Source organism: Eutrigla gurnardus (genome assembly GCF_963514095.1).
Source record: "Eutrigla gurnardus genome assembly, chromosome: 1".
Classification (NCBI taxonomy): Eukaryota; Metazoa; Chordata; class Actinopteri; order Perciformes; family Triglidae; genus Eutrigla; species Eutrigla gurnardus.
The window spans coordinates 29,958,576-29,980,707 of NC_139915.1; the positions used below are offsets into that span (position 1 = coordinate 29,958,576).

A 22,132-nucleotide genomic window follows, 5' to 3' on the forward strand; every position below is an offset into this window, starting at 1 on the left:
CAGTTCTCAGGGCTGGCTTCAGCTGCAGCCAGCAGCTCAACTGAACAGATGAAAACAGAAGCTGGTGAAGAGGACTGTGGAGGACCGGAACCACAACCAGATACTGATGGCATGACTGAAGACTCTTCTGACATTGATGACATGACTGAAGACTCATCTGATGACAGTGATGATTGGCAGGAGACCAGAGAACCTCAGTCAGGTTTAAAGGCTTGGACCGATGATGAAGACCCTGACAGTGATTCTAGATGTAGTACTGGTGAGAAACCATTCAGATGCTCCGCATGTGGGAAAACATTTGACCATAGAAAAAATATGAAGAGACACATGAGAACTCACACAGGAGAGAAACCTTTCAGCTGTTCAGTTTGTCAGCAAACTTTCATGTGGGGAGGAAGCTTAAAGACACACATGAGAACTCATACAGGAGAGAAACCTTTTAGCTGCTCAGTTTGTCAGAAAACTTTTACAGAAAGTGGAAGTTTAAACGCACACAAGAGAACTCATACAGGAGAAAAACCTTTCAGGTGTTCAGTTTGTAAGAAAACTTTCACGCAGGGAGGAAGCTTAAAGACACACAAGAGAACTCATACAGGAGCAAAACCTTTCAGCTGCTCAGTTTGTAAGAAACAATTCAAATATCTTCAAAGTGTAAAGACACACATGAGATTTCACACAGGATAGATGTTTCAGCTGCTCAGTTTGTAAACAAGACTCTGTGAAACCTCGTATCTGGCTGGACTGTGTCTGGTCAATGTGCCTAATTGCAGATAAGTCAAACTTGTCAACTCAATGATTATTTTTTTTAAACCCACATGAAATGAAATCCATCTCTCTCTCGACTCGAACTGTTTCTACAATCTGCAGCCCACCAGTCAGTCACCATTGCAACACTGTTGTTGATGAAGCAGACCAATCAAGTGATTTCCTTGCTGCATTAGCCCCGCTGTACGTCATACTGTGATATTTTGGTATTTTCGTCAAGCCATGTGTGAATCATTCGTATTAATGCACGTTCATGGCCTTCTTCAGTTGACCACGGTGTCGATCACAGATTTACTGATGCAGACGTGCGGCTGCATATTTTTCACCAAGTCAGCTGCAGCGTCTGATGGACATGTATGAGGAAATAAAGAATATTACATGCAAAAAAGGAAACGCGGCTGAAAAGAGCATGGCAGACAATTATGGCAGACCGACTGAATGCAAAGCCTAAAAATCTACATTTGCTAACCACAGATCTTTTTGGAAATTTTGAGCGTATTCTAGTCCTGCTCAATGTGTTAAGTGTCCTGAGATGACTTCTGTTGTGATTTGACACTATACATAAAATTGAATTGAATTGAATTGTAACCTACTTTATTGAGCGGCCTGTACTAGATGGTCTGGGTGAATGAAACTTCCTCGTGTGTGCTTTAGAGCACATTATACTGGAATATCCGGGACTCTTATTTTGAAATGGCATGAACAGGAAGTGTCCTGTCTGTAATGTGCTGCTATGAACTATGTGAGTGCAATAAAGGAGTGGCCACACATGTATGACTATATGTTGCCCTTCTGACTGACTTCATTGAAAACACCTTTGAAAATAATAATGGTCACAATGTTAAAATAATAACAGCAGGCTGATATGTAGCCTACCTGTGGTACTTTAATGCAGTTTCAGAAAAATAAGGCAAAATACATGGATAAGAACATGGAATAACTGTCAAAAAGACATTGGTTTCCGATCGGAGTGACTGCTGACTGAACAGAGGCTGGATTCAATTCAATTTTATTCAAGCCAGGTTAACGTTGTCGTGTGATACCCCATTCACGGGATATGAAGCCAGACCAGAATCGTGAATGTCGAATCATTGAGAAAATGGCAGAAAAGACCAGAGCAAAAATGATTGATGGAACTGTAGGAGGAGTACAAACCCATCATAATCTAAAAAGGGAATACTGTAGTGATAAATAAAAATCGCGAGCAGTGGCGGTTGGTCAATAGAGGGCGCTAGGGCGCCGCCCCTCCCGTGAAATATTATCTACGTGTTCAACCATGAATCAATCAACCATAACAAATACAAAATGAATTATACATTTGTACATTGCATTTTTACTCGTGCAGTGGTGTGATAGACTCTGCTGTAGGCTACATGCCACTGCCAGCAACCATTAAATGCGTCCGACTTTAGGCTAGGCTTGCTATTTGCCATTGGATATAAAGCCCTCCTCCAGGTCAGGGGCGCCGGTAACACTGGAGTCTATGAGAGCTAGCAAACTTTTTTACCGCGAACAAGCAGAGGCAGCTTTTCATTGGCACATGAAAAATTGATTCTAGTTCGCATCTCTGTGCGCCCAGACCAATGGCAGAGTTTTCCATATTTTGAATCTTAACGTGATTGGACAATTCATCGAATCAATCACGTCCATCAAGCAAGCATTTGCGCCACAACTGTAACTACAGAGAAGAGAAGAGATAGCTAGCGGAGACTCAATTTGTGATAGAAAGAAAGATGGCAACTGTGATGAAGGAAAACTCAATTGTGTCTCTACGTGAAACCCCATTTTTTCGTCGGTCAGATGTAGACAAGAAAAGGGTGAAGGACTTGGGACCGGATTTAAACATTTCGCAGCAGACTACCGATCGTGGGAGGACGTACACAAGAAGCTTCTCCTCAAATATGTATGCTAAGCGGAATTAGCTAGCTGGATGTCCAGTAAGTAATGCGTTTTTTTGTTTCCCCTGCGTGTTATTTCAAAGTCCTGGGACTGAAATGTTGTGGACTACTACGGGGATGAAGGACTTAAAACATTTCACAGAAAAAGCCAAGAAACATGAATGCAGCCGGAGCCACCTTGATAGTAGCTTGAAGCTAAACTTTTTTGGAAGACTTAGCATAGCAGAGCAGCTCAACGAAGGCTACAGAATTGGCATCAGGAAGCACAACGAAGAGGTGACAAGAAATAGACACATCCTCTCAAGAATTGTAGATTGTGTGAAATTCTGCGGCGCGTTTGAGTTGGCTCTGCGTGGTCATGACGAGAGTGAGAGCTCCGATAACCCAGGGATATTCCGTGGCTTGGTGGACTTTGTTGCCTCACTTGACAATGCCTTGAAAGCGCACCTGGAGAACGCGACTGTGTTCAAGCTCCTTGACTGTATGCTGTCTGTTGTGAGGGAACAGATCATCAAAGAAGCCCAGAAGAGTGATTTTCTATCAATCCAGGCAGATGAGACAATGGACATTAGCACCCAGAACCAAGTTGTGCTTGTGCTTCGCTACATTGATGACAGAAACACAGTGCAGGAAAGATTTTTTGAATTCATCCCTCTGCAGTCAGCGAATGCTGAGTCCATTGCTACAGCATTGAGTGAATGTCTTGCTGGAATCCTTCCCAATGAACAGAAAGGTAAACTCATCTGCCAGGCATATGATGGAGCCAGTGTCATGAGGGGTGCCACTTCAGGTGTTCAGCGGAGAATGCAGGATGAGTATCCAAATGCCCACTACATCCACTGCTATGCACATCAACTAAACCTGATAATGCAACAGGCTACCTCTCACATTTCTAAAGTGAGAAGTTTTTTTTCTGATCTTGGTGGATTTGCAAGTTTTTTTTCAAGATCTCCGAAGCGGACCAGTGTCCTTGATGAATAAGTGGCTCACAGACTGCCAACATCCAGCAACGTGAGATGGAACTTTCACAGCCGGGCCATCAATACTGTGTTTGAGCACAGAGAAGACCTTGTTGAATGCTTCAGGAGAATTCGAAACTCAAGTGGCTTTGACGACAAAACCAACAAAGAAGCAGGAGGTTACATTAGGCTACTGGAGGATCCTGACTTCAATTTTTTCCTTCAGCTGTTCCATCACATCATGCCTCAATGTGGACTTCCTCTATGCCAAGCTCCAGAAGAGAAACATAGATTCAGTTCATATCAATGGATGTATTCAGCAGTTTCAAAAGGACATACAAAACATAAGGTAAATAGTATGTCTATTATTATTATTATTATTATTATTATTATTTATTATTATTATTGATATTATCTTCTATAATACCAGTCATAAATAGTAATAATAAGACTAATCAAAATAAGTTTTATTCACAGAGATTCGATCGAGACAATGGTGGTGGAGCAGAGCAGTGACTCTGACCAGCCGAGGAAGCGCCGGGCTCTCGGGGAAGAAGACCACAGTAGGATTGCTGCAGAGGTGAGTCTCTGTTGTAGAAATTAGTTGTTGTCCATTTTTCAGTGCAGTCAAGTCAAGTCAGCTTTATTTATATAGCACATTTAAAAACATCAGAATTGATCCAGTCTTCTATATTAGTCCTCAAAACATTAGACACACGTACCTTTTAATGTGGTCTTTGTTTTTCCTGAATATTTGTACATTTTGCAATAGAATAGGAAATTCAGAACCATCATCCCTCCCTACTATTATGTTGTGGTGATTACCATTATGTTTGGTTTGCTGTGTATTCATCATGATCCCATGTTTACCTATTTCACTTTCATTTATCATACACAACTGCCACCTAGTGGCCATTAATAGTAGCTATAAAACATTGATTGATTTTTATCTATTATCATAGCAGATTTTTAGTCTTAATTAATAATATATTTTGGGATAAGGCTTTTCAATTAAGGGAATGATGTAAAAGTGTCATATTTGGAAAGGTAACTGTTGCCTGCAGTAGGCCTATGTAGGTGAAAGAACATGTCAAAATCTTTTTCTTAAAATAAAATCTCTCTCTCTCTCTCTCTCTCTCTCTGTCTGTCTGTTTGTTTAGGTGTGTGATACCATAATGGGACACACCAAGGAACGTTTCGCCTTCACAGACCACCTTATCAGTGCCACCTTGCTGCAGGCCAACAGGTTTGGAGAGTACCACAACTCATTCCCTGAAGTTGCCCTGATCTCCACCTTGAAGGCATATCCAATGCTGAATGGAAGTAAGCTGAGAACAGAGCTGAGTCTCATCTATGGCAAGGAGGAATTCAAGTCCTGTTGTGGTGCTGTGGACCTTTTTCAGTTATTTGTGGATAATAACCTGTCAGAGGTATTTTCAGAGACTGTCACACTACTGAAAATTATTATCACCACACCCATGTCCACTGCAGAGGCTGAGAGGTGTTTTTCAACACTGAAGAGAGTCAAAACCTTCCTCAGGAACACCATGACACAGGACAGGCTGAATGCCTTAGCCATCCTATCCATGGAGAAAAAGCTTGTGAATGAGATGACAGACTTTAATCAGAAGGTCATTGACAAATTTGCAAGCCTGAAAGACAGGAGGGCTAAATTTCTCTACAAGTAGTGGATACTGTCTCTCTCTTCATTGTATTAATAATTCAACAATATCCAATGTCTCTCCCTTGATTGTATTGATAGTTCAACAATGTCCAATTTCTCTCTCTTGATTCTATTGATAGTTCAACAATATCCAATTTATCTCCCTTGATTCTATTGATAGTTCAACAATATCCAATGTCTGTCTCTTATTGCATTGATAGTTTAACAATGATCTAGTTTAACCTGTGTTATGGTATAACATATGGTCTATTTTCATTAAAGTAGCCTACTTTCTGAATCTATTCTGCCCCAAAACTCTTCATTTTTGATCAATCCAATGTCTGTCTCTAACTGTATTGATAGTTTAACAATTATCTGGTGTTTAGATGGTGTAGCATGTGGTCTATTCTCATTACAGTAGCCTATATTTCTTTATCTATTCTGTCCCAAAACTCTTTATTTAAGGTCAACAATATCCAAAGTATCTCTCTAATTGTATTAATACTTGAACAATGGTCTAGTTTAGGTGGTTTTTAGAATTTGTCTGTTGTGTTCTGATTGTGAGGTGCTATTTGACCCGTCACGCGTAACTGCGCCCCCCCAACAAATTGAATCACCAGCCGCCACTGATCGCGAGGCTGCTTGGGCAAGAATTACCGAGCGATTAAATACACAAGTACCGTCAAGAGTAACGGCGTTAATTTTTTTAACGCGCGATTAACGCTCGGTATTTAAAAAAAAAAAAAAAAACGCGCATTGTATGATTTATTGCCGTCGGTGGCACCTGTAGTCTTGATCCAGAGGGAAGGTGCGTGTCCACAGGCAGCGGTGTTTCCCCGCGTCCCATTCATTGTCTATGTGAAAAGCCGTGCAATGCATTCTGGTAGCGTTGCGGCGAATGTCGAGAGACGGCGCGCGAGTTGGCCGCTCCTCATTTGCCTAAAGTATAAGTCGAATCTACTTTATGCTAATCAGAGGCGCCGGGCTCGAGTCGCTGCCTCGGGAACGCTCGCGAACGTTCGCAAAAATCTCTTGTTTGAAGGAGAGCGCCTGTCAATCATCCTCTAGTGGCAGCCCACCAAGCGTGCAATACTGGGAAGCGGCGCGTCCACACGCGTTTAAAATCGCCCCTGTGGACAGGTAACCTTGAAGGTGCGTGTCCACAGGGGCGATTTGTGAACGGCAAATTCACCTTCAAAAGACTGCCAGATGGTTCAGTCGATAAGACCAAAGTCATCTGCGCGTACTGTGGGTATGAAATGAGCTACCATAGAAGTACGTCCAGTCTGAGATATCACTTGCAAGCCAATGCACTTATATCCTAACTGCACTTATCTCCTGTTACACTATCTCCTGTGACATGTTCACTTTAATTGTTTGTGATATATTCTTATAATCCTGTTTTGATCCCATGTTTTGGTAAGGGGATATTTGAAGTGTTAAATAAACATTTTCATAAATCAAGTATATTTGCCCTTATGTTGTTAAAAGTATTAAGAATATGAAAAAAATACATTAAGGTACATTTAGAAGAAAAAATAATTGCCAAAAAATGCGATTAATTTGCGATTAATCGCGAGTTAACTATGGACAAAATGCGATTAATCGCGATTAAAAAATCAATCTTTTGACAGCCCTAATATATATATATAATACTGACAAAGATTTCTCGAACACACACACTCTCGCGCTCTCTCCCTCTCTCTCTCCCATGAACCTATTAATGAACTCACCTGAGAGGAATTTATGTGGCTGACAATTGCATGCAGCAATGCCTTTGTCATTGGGATCTATAACATGCTATTAATAATAACATCTTTATGTCTATCATGTTTTTGCAAGTTATATTTGGGTTCTGTGGAAATCGTATGACATATTTATCATAGTTAAAGTAAAATGTTGGTCTAATTATCTGATCTAAAGACAATAATACAAGTAAAAAAACAAAAAAACAAAAAAACACATAAGACATCCTTGCCAGGATGTGAACCCAGGTTGCCCGGATCTGGGGGCAGGTGCATCACCACTCACCCAACTGGGGATGAACAACATGTGAAATACATATGTATTTAGATAATAATATGTCCAGTCGGTGTTCAGGAAATAAACGGTTTATTCATTTTTTATTTAAGTGCAAGCATGTATTCTTAGACGCTTGATGAAAATATAGTCCGTTTGTACTTCATATATGTAATTTTGGTCATTTTTGGTCTTTCACGTGATGAAATCACGAGGACTATGCTTGGTGGAACCTTCTGCTGGTACAGTTGTTTCCGACAGACGGACTTCTCTGAAACCCCCGCTAAAGTAAGCCTGATGGTTAGCCTGCCCCGGAGCAGGCTAGTTTGGTCGGATAAATTCCCATGGTTACTTAGCGGAGAGCGCCTCAAGTCACGTTGATGGAACGCAATTCTCACTAAAGGTAGCGAGGCTTATCGAAATTAGCCCGGCTTTGCACTTAGCGAGTTTGATGGAATACCCCTCTGGGTGGTAAAACTAGCTTTCCTATCCAAAACAAAAGGTTGTCTTACCTCACTCCCTAGCCAATAAACAGGAAAAAACAGGTACAAAGAAAAAGGCTACTCACCCCTGCTAAAACTGGACTGACTGCAAAATTAACACTATTTACATAATTTACACCGTGGTCCAGAGACTCTGCCACCACCATCAGTTTACACTGGTACAGAAGCGAACAAAAGGCTACGATTTCAATAACGAGCAACAAGGTCAGCATGCGAGGGAGAAGGGAGAGGAATCGACCCAGCGCTGCTGCAGGCTCCATCTTTTAAATGTTCCCCCTCCAACCTCAACCTAGGACACACACACAAAAGGCACAGCACCCCCTCAGATGGATCCCTTGAATCTCCAAACTGTGTTCTGAAAAAGGTCCTCGTAAACAACAACAGGCCACGTTTGTGAAGAATATAGAAGCAGGAACTGAGAGTTAAACTCACACACACATTTGTGGTCTAGTCCTCATGGGGCCCTCTGCTATGACCTCACTTTAAGTGACGTTAAAGTTATGGATTCTTATTTACATACACTTTGAAGGCACACAAATAGTATAATAATAACTAATATATATCACCATGAAACTTCTCCAGTTGATTACTGACAGTAAGTCAATTATTTAGTTAAACATTTTCTGAAATGCTTAAATATGCAATCAAGGCATTATCTAACGGCAACTTTTAGTGAGTTTAGCAGAAATCTCAGATGAAAAAAAAAGAAAAAGAAAATGTGTTATGGAAGCTAAATAGAACATTTAAGAATTGATGATTGTATGAAAGCTTTTTCCTGGAGTGTCTCATATACTTACATAGTAAAGCTGTTTAAAACCAGACAACAAGCATTTAAAACACATTTTGACACTAATTGAATCAATAAGTGGTGTTAGTAGAAATGAACCTTCACTCACAACCTCGTGTTCCTTGATTTGATGCTTTTGTTTTTTGTCCAAACAAACGATCTTCATCTGCTGTCGACACGCTGCAAAGACTGAGAGCTTTTTTTCAAAATACAATACTATGACCTTTTTCAAAATACTATACTATGACTTTTTTCATAACTTTCTTTAAGAAATTGCAATTTTTTGCCTCGCCTAAATTTGTTTTATTTGTTTTTTTATTAAGTGAAGCAAGTTAGCAGTGGGGCTGCACGGTGGTGTAGTGGGTAGCACTGTCGCCTCACAGCAAGAGGGTGCCGGGTTCGGTTCCCGGTTCGGGCCCTTCTGTGTGGAGTTTGCATGTTCTCCCCGTGTAAGCGTGGGTTCTCTCCGGGTTCTCCGGCTTCCTCCCACAGTCCAAAGACATGCAGGATGGGGATAGGTTAATTGATGACTCTAAATTGCCCGTAGGTATGAATGTGAGCGTGAATGGTTGTTTGTCTCTACATGTCAGCCCTGTGATAGACTGGCGTCCTGTCCAGGGTGTACCCTGCCTTCGCCCAATGATAGCTGGGATCGGCTCCAGCCCCCCCGCGACCCTGAATACAGGATAAGCGGTAGACAATGGATGGATGGATGGATGGAGTTAGCAGTGGCTCTGCTATTTAGGCCTAAAAGCTGAATGAAGCCACAGCCACAAGCCTGACCAACAACTGGTAGAAAGTAGATAAAAAAACCCACCAAAATTAGTGTTTAGCAGTGGTTTTTGTAGGGCAATGTCCAGACTGAGTTTGGAAACTCCAAATGGCCACTTTTTTTGTTTATTTCACAAATACTATAACTACTACTTATAAAAAAAAAAACGTTTCTATTTTTATTTCTCAGGTTACCCAAAACCTCTCCAAAAGTGGCCAAATGAGCTTATCATTATCCAAATGAATGTTATGTGACGGAAAACATACCAAACATAACCATTTAGGTAGAAGAATAGTCAAACCAAATAACTTCTTTGCAAATAGTCTTTACTTTTTGAATTGCTGTATTTGGTAAAGAAGTGCACAATTGAACAAATAACAAATATGGCCTGAAAACTGGCTGTGGTGGATCAACATCTACCTCACTGACATCATGCCATTTGTCCTCAGAGCTGCTGGTGTAAGCAGTGTGTTGAGATCTGCACCCCTTCTTCTCTATGATCTCCCCTTCACACCTCTGGCAGCAGTTGGGGAGGCTTTGGAGACAGCAGCAGCAGCAGGGGTTGTTGTTGTTGTGGAGGTGGAGGGCTCTTCAGCGGGGGAGGTGGTGGTCTCTGGCTCCCAGTCCTCTCAGATGACTCATCTGATGAAGGGCTGATCCACGGCATGTGTCAAATATCATAGTAAACAATCATTAGCTATATTATTATTATTATTATTATATTACTGACCCTCTGATTGAGGTGCAGTGACTGCTATTTGAGTCAAGTCCCCATTGTCAGATTTCTCCTCTGCTGCAAATAAACACACACTATCTGCACCCCACCCCCACTTTCAGGTAACCATAGTGATGTTAATTTTCACTAGGGTGCTAATTTAGTCAGGTCTTTACTCCCGGCTTGGCTGGCTTGAAAATCGATGGTTTATAATAATATATAAATCATATTATTGAATTTTATGAATCAACATCATGAAAGTAAGTACCAAGCTGTGATAGTTGAATAACATCACCTTTGTATTCATCACATATCCTGTACATATGATACATACCCCACAAATTCACATGACTTTTATTTTGGAAAATTGAGCCTATACTCCTTATTCATAAACGCATTGAATAATAATATAATACAATTTTTGAAAATGTATTTAGATGCTCACCGATATAGAAAAGCATCATGTCCTGGGACGAATTTCCTCCTCCTCCTGTCATCAGCGCTGCAGCCGCTCCCCCCCTACATGTTGTTTTTGGACTTCCAGACAGCTCGAAAGGTAGGGAACTCCCGTCTTGTTATTGTTTTTTTTTCTGTGCACTCCTTTGCACACAGGCTGTGTTTGCTTTTGAAAAAACGGCTGGCTTTGTTCGATTCACGAGACTCGCAGCTTTCAAATGATGTATATTATGACGCAGACGCATTCAAAATAATTCTCTCTCAACTTGTCTCGACTCCTACTTGACAACCCACAAGTGATCTGTAGGTTGAGACTTGGCATTGTGGGTTGAATCAATCTTTGTATGTTTTTAGAAAGCATCATAATGGGCTTTGTGAGTGTGGAAAGTCTGAAACAGTTGAACATGTTTTATTGAAATGTAACAAATATACCACAGAAAGGAGCATTTTATATAAGAGTGTATCAGATTTGGGAGTTCTGTCATTTTCAGATAAATCTTTATTGGGTCAAAATGAGAATCACCACTTGATTGCTTAAGTAGTGTTCCAGTTTTTACAAGATACAGGGCTGTATATGAAAATTTGAAGCAATATTATCCTTAGAGTGATTTCCTGAGGAGGGCAGTAATACGCCCAGAAGCGTCTAAACTGCCGGAAGTCGAAACGAAGAAGAAGAACCCACATGCGCGCGCACCGATAAGCGCAGCTTTTCACCATTTTTTCGAAGCAGTCACATGGGTGTGCGTGATTTGTTTCAATACAAGCTCCGAAGCAGAGGTAACATACCCGCCAGACGCCTTAACGGACTTTCACCGACCGGACTCGCGCCGTGAAGCGATCTCAAGTAAGAGTGTTGGTCTGGGCAGAGAGCGGACAGCTGCCGTGCGTGTTTAATGAATCCCTCTCGGTGTGTGACGTTTACCGGACCGCCGAGTCCCGTTCCATGTAGTTGAGACCACCTCACCTTAACCCGCTACGCTGTTTTTGTGCCGCGGCCGACGAATCGTGTTCGGTCGCCGGGCTTCTGGGTGATAAAGGACGGCTGTTGTATGTTACAGGCAGCCAGGTTTCCCTCCTGCTGTCTTCTTTCCTCGTTCCTTTGTTCCGTCTCCGCGGGCTTGTCCGCCATCTTTCCCTGCTGCTCCTCTCCCGCCTTCTTCACCGGAACCAAAGAGTGTATAGATACCAAGAGGCGAATCTCAACCGCGGTCAAGCCAGCCGCAACTTCGATCTCCGTGGTCAAATCAGCCGCACTTAAATTTCGAGGGTACAAGTATTCTCAGCGTTGCGGTAAATGCGGAGAAACATCGCATTACTTCTGGTTTTCAAAATAAAGGTATTAAGAACAGTAAGCTATATATCGAACCTACCAAACATTGAAAATAAAATGTTACATTTAAGTGTTTCATGCACCTATGATGAATAAACACTTGTTATCATTTGTTTTACTGCACCAATGTGGAGAAATTCAAGTCTAAAAGTCCCATATTTATACATGCAGATTGCATCTTTGACCACATTTGAGCTCCTGTAAAAACACTTTGCTCAATACTTCCTGGCTATGGGTGGTATATTTGACTTCTACACATAGAGGACTACAACTATACTTTAAATCAAGCATTTTTACTGTAGCAACGTGGAGAAATTCAATAACAAAGTCCCATATTTTTACTCTATGTGTAGAAGTCAAATATACCACCCATAGCCAGGAATTATTGAGCAAAGTGTTTTTACAGTAGCTCAAATGTGGTCAAAGATGCGATCTGGTGTATAAATATGCAGGGCTCAACAATAAGGATTGCCCGACATCCCGGGGCAAGTAAAACGCCACGTCGGGCAAGTAACTATGACAACCCGCTTGCCCGTTCGGGCAAGTGGAGGACTCGAAGCAACAAAAAAAAAAAACATCATCATCAATAAAGTTATGATGTTCAGTGTTTCCCCTACCATTGTACAGGCCAAGTAGACCTGCCGCCAGGCCAAAAAATAAGCTACCTATCAATTAATTCATGAATCAATAATCATTTACACTAGGAGCGCCTCCGTGCAGCACAGTAGAATTGCTCCACAAGATGCGTGGCCGCAACAATCCTCGCCGCTTCTAATGCCGCTCTACGTTCTTCTTCGTGTACTTTACGCGCTTGATGTTGTTCTGATGCCGCTCTGCCTAAACCACCGATGTCGCTTTCTACTTTGAAAACACGGAAAGTTGACACTGTATTTTGACAAGCTGTTGCACTCTTTAGACTCGTGGTGTGAGCGGAACCGGTACCGGAACCGGACCGGGGCATTTATAAAAAAAATGCTGTGTGTCTCCGTCCAAAATCCGCTTTCCTCGTGCTGCCTGCTCGCACAGATCCACTTGTGCGCACATTCGCTTATGCAGGTCAAGTGTTGTCGAGAAATATATTCAGAGACGGCGCTCCATAAAAACATCATCGTGTGTAGTATAAGGACGTGATGACGTATGTACAACCGGCTAACATAGTAGTGTGAATGCAAAGCCGCGGGGGACCCCCCGGGGGCAATTGTGCCGAGGCACGCTACTGATCGCGCCCTTAGGCAGCCTATGTTAATAAAATAAGGATTGTTTTTTGATAAGCTGTGGAACTCTGAGTTAACCTATTTCTACCTGAATTTCTATGAACTATCAGGCTGTTGAGTAAACTTGATAAAATAAGACAATATATGCACACATATGTCGTTGTAGTGTTTTACAGTATCTGCAGCTATTAATGTGATGCTCCTCATTTTCAAGCCATATTTTTCCCAGACCCTAATTTTGGATCATTTCCATCAACCGGCACCTTAATAAGTCACTCTCCCCTTGAATCCTTGAAAACCTTGAATACACTCTGGTTGAACAAAAATGTTGAATGCAAATATAATAATTGCAGAATTGCAGACTGCTTGCTGTGTCACCTGACTTAATCCAACTGCACCAATACACCATCCCACGCGTCTCGTCTGTATAGGGTTTTTTCGGTGGGTACCACTGGGCCTGAAAAAAATTCTAGGGGAAACACTGATGTTGCCCCCTCCCCTTGCCCACGTCGGATAATGCTTGTAATGCTTGGTGTACTATTGGTGGTTAATGTGGTTTTGGCCAATCAAAATCGAGAACTCCCGCTACTCCGCTACATAGTAGCGGGAGTTTCGCGATCTCGAGTTTCGCTTGTTGTGGAAGCTGCTTTACATAAGCATTGAGGGGCCAGCAGTTGCCAACTACAATGCAGAACGTGTTGATGGACGATGGCTGTCAGCAGGTCAGAGAGCACGTCGGGTGTGAGGGGATTATTTATTTATTTTTGTGCCAAAGTTTGAGTGGCCAAGATTAAAATACGGGATAAAACCGAAAAAAAATAAAAAAATACCAATGTTCCAACAATGTCAGAATTATTCATACATTGTAAATAAAGATCAAATATAACAATTTACCTGAATCTTTGTCGTTATTTGATAACCACTAATAAAAAAACTATTTATATTTGGGGCCAGTGAAAATTGACTTCGGGCAAGTAGAATTCAGACCCACTGGCCCGACCGGGCAAGGGGAAAAAAACCTTAGCGTTGAGCCCTGATATGGGACTTTTAGACTTGAATTTTCTCCATAATGCTACAGTAAAAATGCTTGATTTAAAGTATAGTTGTAGTCCTCTGTGTAGAAGTAGGGCTGCACGATTCTGGAAAAAATGTGAATCACGATTTTTTTGTTTAGAATTGAGATCACGATTCTCTTGCACGATTTTTTTCCACAAAATGTTTATTCCACTGATGAACTTTAACAAAACAGAAAAACGTTATTGCTTTGACAGAATAGTAGTAGTTCTATCATTGGAAGATAAGTCATTTTTACAAAAGTAAAAAAAAAATAATTTGGACATGCGGCTGAAAGTGAATCATGCGCTCTTCAATTGAAGTGAATCTACTTTATGCTAATCAGAGGAGCCGGGCTCGACTCGCTGCCTCGGGAACGCTCGCAAACGCTCGCGAAAATCTTCTAAACTGAATGTTGTCGGTCTAGGATGATTGACAGGCGCTCTCCTTCATACAATCACGCGCACACTTCATGGCTGCACCTGATTGGACGATCGCTTTCACTGCTGTCCTGTCTGCTCCGGAGTTCACGCAGACCAACATGGCGGCTCGTTTGGAAACTTTTTCTTATTTTACGAAAATAGTTCACCGAAAGGTGTTTCTGAAAACATTTTAAGCGAGAAATAAGTTATGCAGTTGCTGAATCTGTCTTTATTTTAGATTGACAACATTCAGTTTAAAAGATTTTCGCGACCGTTCGCGAGCGTTCCCGAGGCGGCGAGTCGAGCCCGGCGCAATGAATGGGACGCGGGGAAACACCGCTGCCTGTGGACACGTACCTTCACTCTTTCCAAACACTCAACTGCAGATGGCTTCCTCCACTGAATCACGTGTTGTAAAGACGCTTTACCATAGGTTGAGGGAGGAGGCAGCGGCAGTGCTGCGTTTGGGGGCGCTTCAAAAAATCCGGAAGGAAATAGGAGCCTTTGTGATGCAGCTCGAGATATAAAATGCTTCAGAATCGCCGTGTGTAGAAATGAGATCACGTGTATGTGTGAATCGAGATCGCGATTTTTTTTTAACAATTTTTTGTGCAGCCCTATGTAGAAGTCAAATATACCACCCATAGCCAGGAATTATTGAGCAAAGTGTTTTTACAGTAGCTCAAATGTGGTCAAAGATGCAATCTGCATGTATAAATATGGGACTTTTAGACCTGAATTTCTCCACATTGGTACAGTAAAAATGCTTGATATAAAGTATAGTTGTAGTCCTTTATGTGTAGAAGTCAAATATACAACCCATAGCCAGGAATTATTGAGCAAAGTGTTTTTACAGTAGCCCAAATATGGGCAAAGATGCAATCTCAGGTATAAATATGGGACTTTTATTTTGACATTTCTCCACATTGGTGCAGTAAAACAAATGATAACAAGTGTTTTTTATTCATCATAGGTGCATGAAACACTTTAATGTAACATTTTATTTTCAATGTTTGGTAGGTTTGATATATAGCTTACTGTTCTTAATACCTTTATTTTGAAAACCGGAAGTAATGCGATGTTTCTCTGCATTTACCGCAACGCTGAGAATACTTGTACCCTCGAAACTTAAATGCGGCTGATTTGACCACGGAGATTGAAGTTGCGGCTGGCTTGAGCGAGGTGAATCTCAATGCATTTACATTTAGCTAAGTAGCAGACGTTTTTATCCAAAGCGACTTAGAATAAGTACATTTGTCTGAAGACTGCAACAGTACATCTCTATCTCTCCTTTTCCACCAACACGAACCTAGTTCAGTTGGTTCAACTTACGAACCTTCTGAGAATCTGCTTGCGTTTCCACCGGCTAGAGAGCCCAGAGAGCCACGTCATTACGTCAGTGTATACGTCTGAGGTTTCCCAGCAGCGCTAATTTCAAGAATAGCAGACATGTCTCTTCGGAAAGTGTTTATTTTGGCAAAAAATACAATAACAATAAAATATGCAAAATACTAAAATCACAACATTTTTTTAAAGTGTAGAACAGTGTGTGATCAATAGATCAGAGTGTTTGATGTTTAGTCAGGTTGGACCTCCGTTCAATATCACCGATGTCCGACAGCTTTACAAACACAAACCAGAGAACAGCGGTTTAATCACAAACGTGTCCACGACGCTGCAAACACAGATGTTATGTTACGTTGGTAACGTTTAGTGAGCCAACGGCAGTCAGAAAGTGGCATGCCAACGTTGTTGTTAGCAATATCACGCTAGCCGGCTAGCTAGCCGGTCAGCTTACATTACCCGAGGAAGCATAGCCACTAGTTGCTGCTGTTACGAACGTAATCACTAGCTTGGTAAAATAAACAGAAATGTGTCGTTGGTTTGCAACGAGGTGAACGAATTTTAAAATGAAACTTTCCGGGAACAGTAACGTTAGTAAAACTCTGCAGCGGCGTATTTTCCCCCCTTGCCCCGAGCCTTAACCCCGCCCAGCCCCTAACGTAAGCAAGAACTTCTTCTGGGGCTGGTTCCAGCCCAGCAAGGAGTTGGGGCCGCTCTGGAACCAGTTTTCCTGGCCGAGAGCCGGCTCTTTGTCTGTGGAAACAGGAAGAACTGGTTCCCGATTGGGCACCGGCTCCGAACCGGCTCTCAAAATGCCACGGTGGAAAAGTATCAGCACAGTGAGGATTTCAATCCGCCAGCTGGCTAAGTTAACCCGTAGCTAGTAAACAACAGAGATACGTGCTAAGATACAGATTTGTGGGGTTTTTTTGGGAGGGAGAGAGGTAGTAGAGTGAGGAGGGTCAGCAGAGTCCAGGTGAACTCTGAACAACAGGGTCTTGGGTCTCTTACGGAGGATGGGAAGCAGTTCTGCGGTCAATGGAACGAACATCGGTGTCCTTTGGATTGAAAGTGACCGTTAAACTTCCCATCGTGCATTCTGTTTAGAAATCTGTTTAGTTTTCCCCAAATTTCCCGTATATTGAGTAGCTGTGAGCAATAATAATTGAAATATTAACTGTAATTGTTTGTCCACTCTCTAGCAGACACATTTGCCAAATCTAACATGTAACTGATTTAGAAAATAACATTTATTGTAATTACAAATTTGGGGTTCTAACATTTATTTATTTATTTTTTTTACCTGTGACTAAGTGTTCAGTTGTTTTACTAACCTATCTCTGTGTGATGTTACTGTTTTCCTGCAGACGTCCAGCAGCTGATGGCGTGTAAAGAAGAGGTTCCCTTTGAGCAGCAGGACTGGGGCTCCAGTCTGGACCAGGAGGATCCAGAGCCCCCACACATCAAAGAGGAACAGGAGGAAGTCTGGATCAGTCAGGAGGGAGAGCAGCTTCATGGGCTGGAGGAGGCTGATATCAAGTTCCCAGTCACTCTTGTCCCTGTGAAGAGTGAAGAAGATGAAGATGATGAAGAGAAGCCTCAGTTCTCAGGACTGGCTTCAGCTGCAGCCAGCAGCTCAACTGAACAGATGAAAACAGAAGCTGGTGAAGAGGACTGTGGAGGAGCAGAACCACAACCAGATACTGATGGCATGACTGGAGACTCTTCTGAGACTGATGACAGTGATGATTGGCAGGAGACCAGAGAACCTCAGTCAGGTTTAAAGGCTTGGACCGATGATGAAGTCACTCACAGTGATTCTAGATGTAGTACTGGTGAGAAACCTTTCAATTGCTCCATATGTGGGAAAACATTTGACCATAGACAAAATGTGAAGATACACTTGAGAACTCACACAAGAGAGAAACCTTTCAGCTGTTCAGTTTGTAAGAAATCTTTTATGCTGGGAGGAAGCTTAAAGAGACACATGAGAACTCATACAGGAGACAAACCTTTCAGCTGTTCAGTTTGTCAGAAAACCTTCACAGGAGGTGGAAGTTTAAAGACACACATGAGAACTCATACAGGAGAAAAACCTTTCAGCTGCTTAGCTTGTAAGAAAACTTTTACGCAGGGAGGAAGCTTAAAGAGACACATGAGAACTCATACAGGAGACAGACCTTTCAGCTGCTCAGTTTGTCAGAAAACTTTTACAGAAAGTAGAAATTTAAAGGCACACATGAGAACTCATACAGGAGAAAAACCTTTCAGCTGCTCAGTTTGTAAGAAAACTTTCACGCAGGGAGGAAGCTTAAAGACACACATGAGAACTCATACAGGAGAGAAACCTTTCAGCTGCTCAGTTTGTAAGAAATCTTTCACGCACAGCGCAAGCTTAAAAACACACATGAGAACTCATACAGGATAGAAACCTTTCAGCTGCTCAGTTTGTAAACAAGACTCAGTGAAACCTCATATCTGGCTGGACCGTGTCTGGTCAATGTCCCTAACTGCAGCTAAGTCAAACTTCCCAACTCAATGATTATTTTGTTAAACACCACATGAAATGAAATCCATCACTCTCTCTTGACTTGAACTGTTTCTACAATCTGCAGCCCACCAGTCAGTCACCATTGCAACACTGTTGTTGATGAAGCAGACAAATCAAGTGATTTCCTTGCTGCATTAGCCCCGCTGTACGTCATACTTGATATTTTGGTATTTTGTGAATCATTCGCATAAATGCACGTTCACAGCTTTCTTCAGTAGACCACGGTGTCGATCACAGATTTACTGATGCAGACGTGCAGCCGCGTACTTTTCACCAAGTCAGCTGCAGCGTCTGATGGACATGTATGAGGAAATAAAGCCTATTACATGCAAAAAAGGAAATACGGCTGAAAAGAGCGTGGTAGGGTTGCACGGTATACCGGTACTAATTTGGTACCGGGGTACTGAGGCATTTAAAACGGTACTATATTGCATTTGGACGGGACCGGTACTTGCAGCGCCGCCGGCAGCGCCCGCAACAGCTCGGCGAACTCGCCACGTGACGTCACCGCATTGTAAATACAGCTGAGAGGACGAGGAGCGAGCTGCAGCTTGGAGAGATAAAAGGAAAAAGCAAGCAAGCCGGAGGAAACCTCTAGCAAGTTAGCTAGCAGCGTGGACGGTAGCAAGAAACGGAGCAGGAGGAAATCTTGGAGAGAGAGCGAGAGAGCGCGAGCGAGAGAAGCACGGAGAGGAGAATGGCTGCTGCACCCGTCACCACGCCGCAACTTGCGGACAAACCAGCGCCGCGAAGTGCGATATGGCTGTACTTTAGCATAAAACAAATGCGCAAGGCGAGGCCATTAACGCCGATGCAGCACTGTGTAAACGGTGTTTAAAACATGCATAGCTAACGGCGGAAACACCTCCGACTTAGCCAAACACTTAAAGGACAAGAACCCAGACCTGCACACTGAGCTCAGGGAACGACAGGTCATTTACTCAGGAAGAAAAGTCACATTCAGTGCTAAAAGCAAGCGCCACCGCCCTTCACTCTTAACAAAAGTAGCTCCTGGAAGAAAAAAAAAAAAGAGCTGGTTTATTTATATTATTATATTTTATATTATATTATTTATATTTTAACATTTTTAAAATTGTGTGCATTAGAAAAGCTTGTCTTTTTGGTATTTTATTTTATTTGCTGATTAATATGTTATTGTTCTAAGATTTTCTATTAAAATAAAGTCAGTAATGACATTTTTTGCATTCACTTTTTATTTGAAAAAGTATCGAAAAGTACCGAAGCACATGTTGGTACCGGTACCAAAATGTTGGTATCGTGATAACACTTGAGCGTGGCAGACAATTATGGCGGACCGACTGAATGCAAAGCCTAAAAGTCTACATATACTAACCACGGAATCTTAACTGAAACCGTCATTATTGTACCATTCAAGCAGTGACTTGGTTTTTGTGTATTTGTGTGTGTGACTGTCGCTGTAACGCTTGCCCCTGAGTGATGTTGGGACTTTGAAATTGTGTTGACTCTGGAAATTTTGAATGTATTCTAGTCCTGCTCAATGTGTTAAGTGTCCTGAGATGACTTCTGTTGTGATTTGACACTATACATAAAATTGAATTGAATTGTAACCTACTTTATTGAGCGGCCTGTACTAGATGGTCTGGGTGAATGAAACTTCCTCGTGTGTGCTTTAGAGCACATTATACTGGAATATCCGGGACTCTTATTTTGAAATGGCATGAACAGGAAATGTCCTGTCTGTAATGTGCTGCTATGAACTATGTGAGCGCAATATAGGAGTGGCCACACATGTATGACTTTATATGTTGCCCTTCTGACTGACTTCATTGAAAACACCTTTGAAAATAATACTGGTCACAATGTTAAAATAATAACAGCAGGCTGATATGTAGCCTACCTGTGGTACTTTAATGCAGTTTCAGCAAAATAAGACAAAATACATGGATAAGAACATGGAATAACTGTCAAAAAGACATCGGTTTCCGATCGGAGTGACTGCTGACTGAACAGAGGCTGGACTAGGAAGCAGGATTTAGCGAGGGAACTTCAGGCTTAACTCTGGGTTTTCCAGCTTCTTTTGTCTGTCATTTGTCTGAATGCAAAATAGAATTCCACCACTAGATGGGAGTAATTCCCACACACTGTCTCTTTAAGTAATACAATGTTGACAGCAGCTTTCTTCCTCCATGTTAGTATTGATAATAATAATAATGGATTGGATTTATATGGCGCTTTTCAAGACACTCAAAGTGCTCTGACAGGGTTCTGGGTTCCATTCATTCACACACAGTCATACCGGTGGTGGTAAACTACGATGGTAGCCACCGCTGCCCTGGGGCAGACTGACAGAAGCGTGGCTGCCATTCTGCGCCTGCGGCCCCTCTAACCACCACCTCAAACAAACAGCAGTCATACACATTCACACGAGGCAAGCTGGGTGATGTGTCTTGCCCAAGGACACAACGACCATGACACAGTGACAAGGGCGGGGATCGAACCGCCGACCCTCCGAACATTGGCCAATCCGCTCTACCAACTGAGCCACAGTCGTCCCCATGCATCCCGAGAAGATGGATCCCTTGAATCTCCAAACTGTGTTCTGAAAAAGGTCCTCATAAACAACAACAGGCCACGTTTGTGAAGAATATAGAAGCAGGAACTGAGAGTTAAACTCACACACGTTTCTGGTCTAGTCCTCATGGGGCCCTCTGCTATGACCTCACTGTAAGTGACTTTAAAGTTATGGATTGTTATTTACATACACTTTGAAGGCATACAAATAGTATAATAATAACTAATATCACCATGAAACTTCCCCAGTTGATTACTGACAGTCAGTCAATTATTTAGTTAAACGTTTTCTGAAATGCTTAAATATGCAATCAAGGCATTATCTAACGGCAACTTTTAGCGAGTTTAGCAGAAATCTCAGATGGAAAAAAAGAAAATGTGTTATGGAAGCTAAATAGAACATTTAGGAATTGATCAGTGTATGAAATCTTTTTTCTGGAGTGTCTCATATACTTACATAGCAAAGCTGTTTAAAACCAGACAACAAGCATTTAAAACACATTTTGACACTAATTGAATCAATAAGTGGTGTTAGTAGAAATGAACCTTCACTCACAACCTCGTGTTCCTTGATTTGATGCTTTTGTTTTTGGTCCAAACAAACGATCTTCATCTGATGTCGAAGCGCTGCAAAGACTGAGAGCTTTTTTTAAAAATACTATACTATGACTTTTTCACAACTTTTTTCGACATACCAAACTGACTTTTTCAACATACTACTACTTTTTACATAACTTCTTTCAACATGCTATACTATGACTTTTTTCATAACTTTCTTTAAGAAATTGCAATTTTTTTGCCTTACCTACATTTTTTATTATTTTTCACTGAAGCGAGTTAGCTGTGGCTCTGCTATTTAGGCCTAAAAGCTGAATGAAGCCACAGCCCCAAAAAAATGAAAAACACCCAAAAATGAGTGTTTAGCAGTGGTTTTTGTAGGGCAATGTCCAGACTGAGTTTGGAGACTCCAATTGGCCACTTTGTGACAAATGACATCATGGGTCTTTGGAGGTAAATCATTCTACTTTTTTTTTCTTGTTTATTTCACCAATACTATAACTAATACTAATAAGAAGAAGAAAATGTCTATATTTTTTCTTCTTTTTTTTTTAATTTCTCAGGTTACCC

At 41.7% G+C, this 22,132-nt stretch overlaps 1 protein-coding gene and 1 long non-coding RNA gene across 2 annotated transcripts in view; both read left to right on the forward strand.

Annotated features, from left to right (window-relative positions):
• Positions 1-22,132, forward strand: part of LOC311031050 — a 544,877-nt gene that overhangs the window by 206,080 nt on the left and 316,665 nt on the right. The window contains exon 2 of the long non-coding RNA XR_014599034.1: positions 6,094-6,437. This is a non-coding gene — a long non-coding RNA (uncharacterized lncRNA). The remainder of the gene's footprint in view (positions 1-6,093; positions 6,438-22,132) is intronic.
• Positions 17,282-18,433, forward strand: LOC311010535 (uncharacterized protein; the record flags this gene model as incomplete). Its single annotated transcript, XM_084005064.1, has 1 exon — positions 17,282-18,433. The coding sequence occupies one exon, from the start codon at positions 17,282-17,284 to the stop codon at positions 18,326-18,328; it is 1,047 nt and encodes a 348-aa protein (XP_083861190.1). The 3' UTR covers positions 18,329-18,433.